At 41.8% G+C, this 14,110-nt stretch overlaps 1 protein-coding gene across 1 annotated transcript in view; it reads left to right on the forward strand.

Annotated features, from left to right (window-relative positions):
• The window catches only part of prss59 (serine protease 59, putative), a 51,879-nt gene that overhangs the window by 9,832 nt on the left and 27,937 nt on the right, over positions 1-14,110 (forward strand). The window contains exons 3-4 of the mRNA XM_072572763.1: positions 739-971; positions 5,026-5,161. Of these exons, the coding sequence (XP_072428864.1) occupies positions 739-971; positions 5,026-5,161 (369 nt within the window). The remainder of the gene's footprint in view (positions 1-738; positions 972-5,025; positions 5,162-14,110) is intronic.

A 14,110-nucleotide genomic window follows, 5' to 3' on the forward strand; every position in this document is an offset into this window, starting at 1 on the left:
AGAAGGCATTTGCTGAAGTATCTCATTAGAAACAGAAAGTTAACTTTGAACTCAATGATTGAAGGAAAGTTATTTACTTGTTTAGGAAACTAAATGAGCAGCAGCTGACAGTGTAGGGGCAATGGAAAGTAAGTATCAGTGTAGGTACTCTGCTTGGTAGAATGTTACTGACAGTACCCCTCTGATAAAAACCCAACCCAATAAAATATCTGAGTCAATAGTGTAGTGGTATTATCGCTAGACTATTTAATCCAGGGACCTAAGCAATGTTCTGGGGACCTGTGTTTGAATCATGCCATGGCTGACAGTGAAATTTGAATTCAATAAAAATCTCAAATTAAGAGTCTAATGGCGAACCTGCAACTGTCGATTATCAGAAAAAACCCACCTGGTTCACTAATATCCTTAAGTAGAGATAACTGCTGACCTTACGCAGTCTGGCCTACATATGATCCAGATCCTCAGCAATGTCATAGACTCTCAAATGTCCTCTGGGTAATTAGTGATGGGCTAGCCAGAGATGCCCACATCTGTGAATGAATTAAAAAAAGACAAAGATTTGTGCTGGAATCTTAACTATACACCGTGTGTAATACTGATTCAGACATTAGGACAGAAAATCTAAAATGTGCTGTTGGCATAGATAGGCAACATTGTAAGTCAAGTCGATGGCAGCATAATATTGCCTTACTCTTGTTCCTCCGTTAACCCCCATACTGTGTTGTAATTTTCTTTAAGGGATTTGAGCGTTTCAAATCTTCAATACCTCCGTAGTGATCAGGCACTTGCAGATCTTGCACACTTTCGAACTAAGATGGATGTGAAATTGAACCTTACACAAAATAAATGGATTGCTTTTGGAGGTTCTTATCCTGGATCTCTGGCAGCATGGTTTAGACTGAAGTACCCACATCTGGTCTATGCTGCTGTTGCATCTAGTGCACCAGTCCAAGCTGTTGTCGACTTTCCAGGTGAGTGCTGTTATACCATTATCCAAGCTATAAGTATTATTTCTCCTCCACTGTCCAGAAAAAACTGACTCTTGATGAAAATGAAAATTAGGAACATTAATTCTCATTGTTTTCATTTTTTCTGATTTGGTACAGAGTAGAGTTTGAACTTGAAGCTTCCTAAACTGTATGATTGAGAACCATGTCTTGGTGTTTATCCATTATGCTATTAATTGAGCTGTCCTCTCAGGAAGGTATAAAGGACTCTAGGGTACTACTTGAAGAAGAGCTGGGGTTTTCCTGATATCTCCACCATGTGTAATTCCATGGCCAACATTAGTTGATCAGCTGGATTATTTCTGTTCTTTATAGTGTCATTGAGGTCTACAGTACAGAAATAAGCACTTCAGTCCATTGTTTTTAGCCACCACAGACTCAATCACTTAACTATCCTAATCCCACTTTTCCAGGATGTGGCATCTAGCTTTATATACATTGGCATCATAAGTGCACATCTAAATGTTTCCATCACCTTCACTACTACCTGGGTGAAAAGATTTTCCCTTATAGTCCCGTTAAATCTCCTGCCCCTTACCTAAATCTATGCTCCGGAAAAGTTCTTTATTGTCTACTCATTTTATGAAGTCCCTCATAATTTTATACGTCTCAGTCATGTTCCCCTCAGTCTCTTCTGCTCCAAGGAAACAACCCCAGTCTGTTGAATCTCTCTTTATAATTGAAATTCTCCAGCCCCAGTAACATCCTGGTAATCTCCTCTGCTGCCTCCCTCCTATATCACATCCTTCCTATAATGTTGGTTCCCGGACTGCACACAATATACTAGCTGTGGTCTAACCAATGTTTTATACTTCCAGTATGCCCTCCCTGCTCTTAAACTCTATGCCTTGCTTAAGAAAATCAAATATTCCATATGCCCTCTTAACCACTTTTTACTCTCCTTCTATCTTAAGGCACCAGTGAACATACACACCGAGGCCCCTGTGATCTTTGGTGATTAGATTAGATTAGATTAGATTAGATTACTTACAGTGTGGAAACAGGCCCTTCGGCCCAACAAGTCCACACCGCCCCGCCGAAGCGTAACCCACCCATACCCCTACATCTACATTTACCCCTTACCTAACACTATGGGCAATTTAGCATGGCCGATTCACCTGGCCTGCACATCTTTGGACTGTGGGAGGAAACCGGAGCACCCGGAGGAAACCCACGCAGACACGGGGAGAACGTGCAAACTCCACACAGTCAGTCGCCTGAGGTGGGAATTGAACCCGGTCTCAGGCGCTGTGAGGCAGCACTGCTAACCACTGTGCCACCGTGCCGCCCACAAAGTCCTAATGTGATGCTTCCCAAAGTCCTAATGTTCATCATGTAGTTGTTGCCTTATTTGTTGTTCCCAAGTGTATCACCTCACACCTATCCATATTGAATGCCATTTGCCACTGATCAGCTGATAGGCCATCTAACTATCTATCATCCTCACTGTCATGATCAAATGAGGTTAACCAGGTGGGTCTCATAGAATATGAGTTCCTTGATTGGGGCTGTTAACCTGGGCAGGCGTGGGATTGGTGCTGATGGGAAATGGACAATGGATGGACGGTACAGGATGTTGTCAGGGCCACTAACCCTGAATCCAGATTGGAGAATGCTGCAAGGATAGTCGAGTGCTGAGGTCCGATGTTTACAGGGCTCATCTCACTTCTCCGATATTTTAGACTAAATACCTCTGACCTCTCACACCACATCATCAATCACCTTAGTTTAATAATCAAGTATTCACAATTAATTAACCATATAAAGGTGCAAGTTTACCTAGAGGTGGTGAGGGGATAGGGAGAAGGGCACGTAATGGGGAAAGTTGGCCTTGAAGAGAAACAATTTACTCCTTACCACCTTAGAATTCAGTGCTGGGTGAGAAAATCCATTGAGGTCTTTCTTGACTCACTGGCAATTGAAGTCCTTAAGTGGTCCATTAATGGTCACATCTGAATCTCAACTCAACAGCTCCCTGATCAATAGGTTTCCCAGCATCAAAAAGATGAGTGGGAACTGATTGGGAAACCAAACAGCTCACTTGTGGAACTAGAGCAGCCTCCAATTATCTCAACCCATGAACAGTTGGAGGGACCAATGCGTTATGTGTGTAGCTTCCAAAAGCCAGTTCTCTGTTCTTGCCTCTGACACCCCATGCCCCCTGCCCCACTATTCTCAACACCCACTTCTTGAGGAGAAGATAAAAATGACTTACCCTTTCACCACTGGATCATTCAAAGACTTGTCCCTGACCAGCAGACCTTCGGATTCAGAACCTGCCAGCTTCTGATTGGCCAGAGCTTCTGGTGATCCAGTATGCCAGTATCAAGGGCTGTGGTAGGTTGAGATACTCACCATGCCTCCTATCAGCTTTAAATGAGCTGATTGGGTAAATTCTCTCAGTTGTCGAAGTGGCTTCTTCGTCTACACCTAAAATGATTGTCCCAACATTTTGAAAAAGGTCAGAAAATCACACACATAGTAACAATAAAACTACAAACATGTTAATCAACCAGACCTTCTCAGTGTCAATGTCAGAGGCCATAAACAATAAACATCTCTCTATATAGAAAATAAACACTGACCATTGATAAAACAGATCACAGAAAATTGGCTTATTATAGCATCAAGGAACTGACAATCAGGCAAGATTTTTTCTGTTTGTCAGCTCTGTTAATAAAATAGTCTAACTCGATTAAACACACATTAGGAAGGCTATGAGGAACCATTTAGCATGGATTGATGGTGTGAGTTGGTATGGAGGGAACATGGGCAGGCACGGGTAAGATCATTTGACTTTATCCTTCAAACAATTCCCACATCCAGGCTATGATTCATAACATCTCTGTGGGATCATAACCATGAGTCACAGAGAAACTGACCCAACTCCATCTAAGTTTCAGGGGAGTAGAAGATCCTTTCTTACAATGGAGCAAGCCAGCTAGGAGTGCAGAGTGTGGGCTTGCTACCCTCCCCATTATCACAAACTAATAGAAATTGGGGGCACTAGGAATGGAGTTGGAGTCAGGTTCCACCCTCCATTATTTAAATCCCACATCCCCCCCAAACTCCTTTCCATGGGGGCGGCACAAAAAGCCAGGCCTAAGTTTGAATGCAGCACACATTGATGAAACAAAAATCATATTTTTCAATGTGCAAAATAACACGTATCATTTCAATGAGTTTGCAACATGAGTTGACAAAACAAAGGTACCATTAACTTAAAACAATTTGAACTAATAAACCTCGTTTATGGAATGCTGGAGTGAAAATAGTGCTGTATTGGTGATTGATTTTTGAGGCTGTTGTTAAACACGTATTATTATGGCAAGAGTGAAGGAAACTACATTTGGAGTCTGTGGTTTACCTGATGATCAAAAAAAAAGAAAAATCTCAGTTTATCTTCCATCTTTCACATTATCAGGATGTTCTAAAGTATTTCACAGCCAATGAGGTACTTTGAAGTGTGATTCTTGTAAAGCAAGGTCTCACAACTAATATTGAGATAATCATCCAACTTAATATATTTTACTGGTGTTATCTGTAGGATATATATCAGGAAAACAAAAGATTACCAAAAGAACCTTATCAAACCTGGAACATACCTAGCCTGACTTTGAGTGTCTGATCAAAAGCAATTGGAGCAAACAGATTATTCTCATCTAATGCACATAGTACAGTGTTAGAATATTACGTGAATTTCTGTGACAGATTTTAATTAGTATGATTCAATATCAGGAAAGTTAAGACCTTTTTGCCATTTTTCTGAAATTCTCTTCATTGGTTGAATTTCTGTAGCTGATTGGTTAAAAGAAGATTGTGCAACATTGTCTTGAGTTTTTCATTTGTCAATCTAGATGTTAAATGTTGGGCATGTACCTGACTGATTGCTTTTATATATATGCTTGAACTTTTTTTCTGGAGTTTACTGCCAATTCAATGAGCATTTGTAATTCCTGTTAAATTGACAACAGAAGAATTGGAATTAATTTGGGACTTCATTTTCATTATGTTTCAGAGTATTTGGAGGTGGTTAATTATTCTTTGGAAAATTTCAATACTCCATGTCCTCTGCTGGTGAAGGATGCCTCTGACACTCTAATAGAGTTACTGGCAAATGCTAGCACATATAAACAGATAACACGAGATTTCCAGTAAGTATGGAGGATTTCAAAAACATTTGGCTGTAACATGAAGCATTCCATGAAGTTACGTGAATTTATTTAAAAGTAAGTTGCAATTAAATGTAACAAACCCAGTATTCTGTTCTGTAATATTTATTTGCAGTCAGGCTGACCCTTTCAAAAGACAACACAGGGTGAAACTGTTGGACGTCAACAGCTTCAAAGTTCATAAGATAATTACGAGTGAAATTGGTCTGTTGGGGCACTCTGGATATCTTTAACATTTCCTTCATTTGGCATTCAGTCAGTTCTTAAATGACATTTTTGTCTTTACTAATCTGATGTGGAGGAGCTGATTTTGAACTGGGGTGGACAAAGTTAAAAATCGCACATCAGGTTATAGTCCAGCAAGTTTGTTTGGAAGCACTAGCTTTCGAAGCACTGCTCCTTCATCAGGTAGCTAGCAGCTAGTATTTCCAAATAAACCTACTGGACTATAACCTGGTGTTGTGTGATATTTAACTTTACTAATCTGATTTGACTTGTACCTGTGATAACCTGTCATACCAATACAACATAATCTTCTACACACACACAGGGACAGACACACATACACATAGACACATGCTTAAAAATAAGTAGGATTCAGTGCAAAGTATTATTTAAGTAGTTGTACTTTATGAACAATCCTTATCTTTTAAGGTGCCTCAGTCTCAAAGTGAACAGATTAGCAAGTAACAACCTTATCTATAACATTGGACACTATTGGTGATTAAGACACATTTAAATTTATCTGTTTTGAAAACTGTGCTTTTTGAGTTTTCACTTAAACTCACCAACATCACCAAAGTTCAAATCTACCTTGAACGAGAACAGTTAGATTTGTTTTTAAACATTTGTTTTAAAAATTGCTTTTAAGTTATATTCCTTAATATAATTATTTTTGAGTTAAAAGAAGAAAAATGAGTTTAGCACAGAAAGAAAGTACTTTTAATCATCAGTCTGCATTATGTGAGACAAGTATTCTCTGACCCCTTAAGAAAAACTTGGTCATGCCCTACCCATAAGAAACTAGCTGTCCTCTATTTTCTGCTTAGAGGGGTGATCCCCTCTGGGAAAAAAAATCAAGCCTTTAAAAGCTGTCAAACAAGCCAATTTGCTGGCATCTTTGTAGACCCAGTACTGGTCACTGTTAGGACCACAGTTAGTCCCTGAAGAAAAGCAGTTACTGCAGTCCAGATTGAAGTCTATTCAGGTGGATCGGCAGAGCCCCTTGCAGTGGGGTTGAGAGATGTGGGTGCTGGGTTTGATTGACTGCTTGGATATGGACAGGGACAAAATGGGTAAAAGAGGGAGAAATGAGCTTGTAGGCAGCAACCTCCATTGAGATCTGGTTACCCCAAAGGAGCTCTGTGCCATTGTCCCTTGCCCATATCAGCTGGAGGAATAAAAACTGCCTGTTAACCCATGTAGGGAGAATGGGAAGGGTGGAAGTATTTACTTACGTGGTGATTCATTAGCTGATTAAGGGCCTCAATAGGTTCATGAAGGATTGCACCATCCACCATCTCCATTACCTGTGAGAGATAGATCGGAAGTGGGTCTTTAACAAGCCCTTTCACCATCTTTAAACATGCCAACAGAGAATGTATACAATCAAGCCCATAATGCCAGTCCATCACTTGCACATAAGCTGATTTTAATTGACTTGGAAATGGCTTTTAAAAGTTGCATAGAATCATTGTTGGAGGACAGCAACTAGTTCCTCAGCAAATAAAAAAAAGTACACGTGAAAAGCATTTGAAAGATGCCCATTTGCGCTCATGTATCTAATTTAGTTTTCAGAGCTTCTTCTACGGCACACAAACAGGTGCAATAAATGGTCAAGCCCAGTGGTAATTGTCTCATCCCAGAGGTGTTTGAGAGGGCTCTGGTTTCAAACACTATTTTAAAACTGGCACAAAATGTCTCTGAAATAAGAGTTGTATTGAATTTAATTTGTACTTAATGTTTCATTATTTCTTTTCGACAATTTCAGGCAAATGGTGTCATACTAATGAATGTACTGTGAACTTCTGAAAGAGGGTTCATTGTGAAGAAAATGTGATCAGCTTTTGTTGTAACAGCAATGATTGGAGCACTCCAGTTTGTGTCACAGACCTCGGGCTAGGGATAGGGGAAGAAAGAACCAAACAAAGTCCATAAACCACTTGCATTTATATAATGCTTTTAATCAATAAAATATCCCTAATTTCCCTGGACAAGTGGTGATGAGCTGACATCTTGAACCACTGCAGTCCTTGGGGTGTTGGGATATGACTGCTATTAGGGCAAGAGTTTCAAGAATTTGACCCAGGCACAGCAATGTATTTCCAAGTCAGGATAGTGTATGACTTGGCAGGGAAATTGCAAATGGCAGTGATCCCATGAACCTCCTGCCTTTTTCCTTCTAGGAAGTAGAAGTAGCAGGTTTGGACTGTGCTGTTGAAGGACATGCACATTGTGCTGCAATTGTGCATCGGTGGTGAAGGGAGTGAAGATTAAAAGTGGAGGATGATGTGCTAACAAATGAGCGGCTTTATCCTGGATGGTGTCAAGCTTCTTGAGTATTGTTGGAGCTGCACCCAACTAGGCAAGTGTGGAGTATTCCATCACATTCCTGACTTGTGCTTTGCAGATCGTGGACAGGCACGAGGGAAACAGGAAATGAGTTACTCTTCAAGGACTCTTAGCTTCTGACCTGTTGCATTTATAAATGGATTGCTTCAGTAACTGAGGAGTTGTGAACAGTTTTGAACAATATGTGGTCACTAGCAAAACATCCTCACTTCTGAGCTGATCCTCATATCTGCTCTTAAAGCCACAGTATTTTCTTTGGAGCAGAGGAGATTGAGGGGGAAACATGACTTTGATGGACAAAATTATGTGGAACATAGATAGGATAGGCAGGAAGGAACTTATTCACGTGGTGGAGGTTCAAAGGGGGTGTGAGGATTTTAAAAAACCCAGAGGATGGTGGAAATCTGGAACTCATTGCCTCTAAGAGTGCTGGAGGCAGAAAGCCTAATAACGTTTATTTAGATTTGCGCTTGTAGTACCAAGCCATACAAGCTACAGGCCAAGTGCTGGAAAATGAGATTAGAATAGTTAGGTGGTTGTTTTCGACCTGTGCACACCTGATGGGCTGAATGGCCTTTTCTCTGCATTTTAGACTTCTGTGACTCTATGACTCTAACCTCTTACACATATAGACAGACACAAGGGAATTTTAAAAAAAGCACTGGTGTTATGGATAAGGAAGGAAAAGAAATACTGAGTAAACAGTTCAATAGCACCATCCTCAGGATACATTGGGGTATTCATTCTGTTTCCCAAGTCCTTCGGTTCTCTGATCTTTTCCTTTAGGTAACAACTTTCCTTCACTGTTGTTGCTGTTAGGAGAAAACTTCTGGTTTTCTTTAGCTCCTGTCTTTTACAGAGAGAGAGAGAAAGAGGCACCATCTCCCCCCCCCTTCCAGAGGTTCAAAGACATCTCACTGTATTGTTCACACTCGTAAGCTGTTCAGCTGCTAGGAGCCAATCAGAGTTGTTGTCAGGCTGATGACCTTTGACATCCACAACTGGTCACAATTCCACAAACCAATCTGCTACTTGTTGCCAGATGAATCTCACTTTATAAGCATGGCCCTGTGACATCCTGTCTTCTCTTACACCTTCCCTCACTGCTTTCAAAGTAACAGTGTAACCATGATTTAAATGAGTTTCAGCAAAATGTACACCAATTCCTTCCTCAGTCCTTTTCCACTGTCTAAAATAAAATGAAATAAAATAAAAATATATGGTCTTTACAATGATAACTTCCAGGACATTGTTAGAGAAAGATTCAATGGTGACAATGCTGTTAAGCATCAAGGGAAAATGGTTAGATTCTCTCTTGCTGAAGATGGTCATTGCTTGGTTGAAGTGTGTGGCATGAATGTTACTTGCCATTCATCAGCCCAAGCCTGGAGTTGCCTTTGTCCTTTTGCATTACACGTGGCTGCTTTAGTCTGAGGAGTTGTGAGTGTTATTGAACATTAAGCTTATCAGTAGTGAGCATCTGCACGTCTGACCTTATGATAGAGGGAAGATGATTGCTGAAGCTGCTTAAAATAGTTGTGCCCAGGAACACCTGCAGTGCTGTCCAAGACTGAGATGATTGGCCTCTATCCATCACAACTTTCATCCCTTGTGTTAGCAATGACACAAACCAGTAGAGAGATTTCCCCTGACCCCAATTTAATAGGCACCTTGATGCCGTAACTGTCAAGGACAGTCACACTCAACATACCTCTGGAATTCAACTCTTTTGTTCATGTTTGGACCTAAGCTGTAGTGAGGTCAGCAGTTGAGTAGCCCTGTTGGAACCCACACTGAGTCTCACTTCATAGTACTGTCAATGACCATTGTCATAACTTAGATTATCACGAATAAACTGATAGGGCAGCAATTGGGCAGTTTGGAGTTGATGCATGTTTTGTGCACAGTGACATACCTGGACAATTTTCCAGATTGTTGGGGTAGATGCCAGTGTTGTACATGTACTGGAATAGCTTGGCTAAGGGTGTGGTTAGTTTTGGAATACAAATCTTTGGTAGTATTGTGACAATATTGATAGGGCCTACAACTATATACAGGCATCCAGTATCTTCAGCCAGTTTTATGATATCACATTGAATCAAATCGGTTGAAGACTGGCAACTGAGATGCAGCAGAACTCAGGAGGAGCCTGAGATGGATCATGCGTTTGGCATTTCTGGCTGAAGATTGTTGCAAATGCTTCAGCCTTGTCTTTTGCACTGATACACTGGCCTACGCTATCGCAAAAAAAATATATTTGTGGAGCCTCCATCTCCTGTTAGTTGTTTTCTTGTCTACTACCATTCATGAAAAGACGTTGCAAGACTGCAAAGTTTAGGTCTGATCCATTGGTTGTAGGATCTCCTTGCACTGTTTATTGCATACTGCTTATGCTGTTTAACATGCAAATAGTTCTATGTTGTAGCTCAACCAGACAGCAATGCAACTTTAGGTATGTTTGGTGCTGCTTCTGTCATGACCTTCGGTGCTCTTCATTGACCAGGGTTCATCTCTTGGCTTGATAGTAATGGGCCCCATGGCTGAACACTTTAACTCCCCCTCCCAGTCCACCAAGGACATGCAGGTCCTTGTCCTCCTCCATCACCAGACCATGGCAACACGACGCCTGGAGGAAGAGCATCTCATCTTCCGCCTAAGAACCCTCCCACCACATGGGATGAATGCAGATTTCTGCAGCTTCCTCATTTCCCCTCCCCCCATCTTATCTCAGTCCCAACCCTCGGACTCAGCACCGCCTTCTTGACCTGCAATCTTCTTCCCGAACTCTCCGCCCCCAGCTCCTCTCCGGCCTATCATCCTCACCTTAACCTCCTTCCAACTATCGCATTCCCAATGCCCCTCCCCCATGTCCCTCCTCCCTACCTTTTATCTTAGCCTGCTTGGCACACCTTCCTCATTCCTGAAGAAGGGCTTATGCCCGAAACGTTGATTCTCCTGCTCCTTGGATGCTGCCTGACCTGCTGCGCTTTTCCAGCAACACATTTTTCAGCTTTGATAATAATGGGGTTGAGCAGAGATTACTCTTGGCCATGAGATTATAGGTTGTAGTTGAATCAGATCCTGGTGCTGCTGATGGCCCACAGGGCCTCAACTCAGTCTTGAGTTGCTAGCTCTGTTTTAATTCTGTCCCACCTAGCAAAGTGATAGTGCCATACAACACAATGGACAGTATTCTCAATGTGAAGAAGGGATTTTGTCTTGATGCGTGTAAAGTGATCACACACACCGATACTGTCATGGATCGATGTATCTGCAGCTTAGATAGGTGAGGATAGGTCAGATAGATGTTTTCCTCTTGCTGGTTCCCTCACTTGTTGCAGCAGACTGAGTCTAGAAACTATGTTCTTTAGGACTCAGACAGCTCATACAGTAGTAGCACTGCCAAGTCACTCTTGGTCATGGGCATTGAAGTCCCCCACCCAGAATAAATTGTGTGTCCTTACCACCCTCTATGTTTCCTTTAAGTGATATTCAAGGTAGAAGATTTCTGCTTCATCAGATGGAAGAAAGGGGGACCTGGCTGATAATCAGTGGGAATGGTTGTGGTGGTTTCTGAGATAATGTAAGGTTTGATTTTGTGAGTCTGATTATGTCAGACTCTTGCCTGAATAGTCTGTGGGGTAGCTCTGCCAATTTTGGCACAAGCATTCAGACATTGGGAAGAAGGCTTTGCATAGATGGCACAGCTATATTAGTTGTTGTTGCTTCTGGTATCTAGGTCAATGCGTGGTGGTCTTCTTTTACAGCCCTTGTTTAATATAACTAGCTACAGCCATTTCAGAGGGCAATTAAGAGTCAACCACATTCCATTGGCTCTGGTGTTACATGTAGGACAGACCAGGTAAGAATGGCAGATTTCCTTCCCTAAAGGATATTAGTGAACCAGTTGGTTTTTCACCACAATGGACAGTCGGTTACATGGTTACCATTAGGCTAATGTCTTAATGCCAGACTCTATTGAATTTAAATGTCACCATCTGCTATGCTAGGATGTGAGCCCATGCCCCTGGAACATTACCCTGTGGTTCTGGATAATCAATCCACTGATATTGCATCTGCTTCACCACTCTCTACTGATTTCTATCCTGTAATGTCTGAGAAGTATATTCACATAGAACAATTAAGTACATAGAATCATAGAGTCATTTAGCATGGAAACAGACCCTTCAGTCCAACTCATCCATGCCGACCAAGTTTCCTAAATTAATCTAGTCCCGTTTGCCAGCATTTGGCCCATATCCCTCTTAAACACTTCTAATCCATATACTAGAAGCATTTTAAATGTTGTAATTGTACTAGCCTCAACCATTTCCTCTGACAGCTCGTTCCACACACATACCACACTCTAATTGAAAAGGTTACCCCTTAATTCCCTTTTAAGTCTTTCCCCTCTCACCTTAAACTTATGCCCTCTAGTTTTGACTCCCTAACCCTGGGGAAAAGACCTTGACTATTCACCCTATCTAAGCCCCTTGTGATTTTATAAACTTCGGTAAGGTCACCCCTTAGCCTCTGATGCTCTAGGGAAAACAGCCCCATCCTGTTCAGCCTCTCCCTATAGCTCATATCCCCCAAACCCGGCAACATCCTTATAAATCTTTTCTGAACCCTTTCAAGTTTCACAATATCCTTCCCATGGTAGGGGACCAGAACTGAACGCAGTATTCCAAACATTGCCTAACCAATGTCCTGTACAGCTGTAAGATGACATTACAACTTTTATACTCAACGCACTGACCAATAAAGGCAAATGTCCCAAATGCCTTCTTCACTATCCTCTCTACTTGTGACTCCACTTTCAAGGAACTATGAACCTGCATGGTGGCTCAGTGGTTAGCATTGCTGCCTCACAGCAACAGGGCCCGGGTTCAATTCCAGCCTCGGGCAACTGACTGTGTGGACTTTGCACATTCTCCCTGTGTCTGTGTGGGTTTCCTCTGGGTGCTCCGGTTTCCTCCCACAGTCCAAAGATGTGCAGGTTAGGTGAATTGGCCATGCTAAATTGCCTGTAGTGTTAGGTGCATTAGTTAGGGGTGAATATAAGGGAAGGGGTTTGGGTGGGTTGCTCTTCAAAGGGTCGGTGTGGACTTGTTGGGCCAAAGGGCCTGTTTCTACACTGTAGGCAATCTAATCTAATCTAAAAACCCCATGATCGGTCTCAACCCAGACACTTAGGTCTCAAACTACTTACACTCTTCGCAGAATTACCCGAGAGTTTGAATTTGCTGCCAGTGATATTGAATCTCAGGAAATTCTGAGCCTCTATGTCTATACCTACAATTTCAAGGGCAAAGAGCAGCAGATTGTTAATACCAATGCCTATAAGAGTCTGGATATTCAAAATACATTTATATCTACATTTATATTGTGTTTCTGTAAAGTGAGTTTTTATCTTGCTCCATTTGAGGGCAGTGTTCCTTCATGAACACCTCTTAAATGATCATATGTTGGACATAAATTCTTCATTTTTTCTTTTCAAGTAATGTCTATTTTCAGTTGGGGTCCTTTTCTTTTAATGATATTGTTTATAATAGCAACAACCATATCAGTTCCTGCATTAAATAATCAAAGGCAACACATGCAGATCTGGTAATATTGACAGCCAAGTTTTCTTGCTGGTTTGCTGTTGAAAATGCTTCTGTCTACTGTGGCATTCTGGAATTACTGTGGACATTGAAACAGAAGCTGAACCAGACCAACCAGATAAACACTGTGGCAACAAGAATATGTCAACAGCTAGGAATTCTGCGGCTAGTAACTCACCTCCTGTCTCCCCAGTGCCTGGGCACCATCTACAAGTTAGAAGTCAGGAGTGTGTTGAAATACTCTCCACTCACTTGGATGAGTGCAAATCCAACAACACTCAGGAAAGTTAATATCATCCAAGACAAAGCAGCCCACTTGATTAGCACTCCATTCGCTGCCTTTGGACATGCACTTTGTTCACCACCAATGTACATTGGCAGTGATGTGTACATGCTGCAATATGCACTGCACTGATTTGCCAAAGCTCACTTGACCACACCTTCCAAACACGTGACCACTGCTATCTCAAAGGACGGGGCAAGAAATACAAGGGAAGATCACCGCTTTCAAATACCCCTCCAAATCACAAACCACCCTGGCTTCAAATTACATTACCGTTCCGTCACTACAACTAGGCCAAATTCCTGGAACTCCTTTCCTAACTGTCGTGTGGGTGTTCCTCTAGTGGGTCAAGAAGGCAGCTCACCTACATGGCTCTCTGCCACCTTGCACCCTGGGAGCCTACTTACCTGGTACCCTACCCTCAGTCCCCATCTGGCACTCTATCCTTCCTGCATCCTAATTTCACACTTA

This window comes from Chiloscyllium punctatum, chromosome 6, assembly GCF_047496795.1.
Source record: "Chiloscyllium punctatum isolate Juve2018m chromosome 6, sChiPun1.3, whole genome shotgun sequence".
In the NCBI taxonomy this organism is placed as follows: domain Eukaryota; kingdom Metazoa; phylum Chordata; class Chondrichthyes; order Orectolobiformes; family Hemiscylliidae; genus Chiloscyllium; species Chiloscyllium punctatum.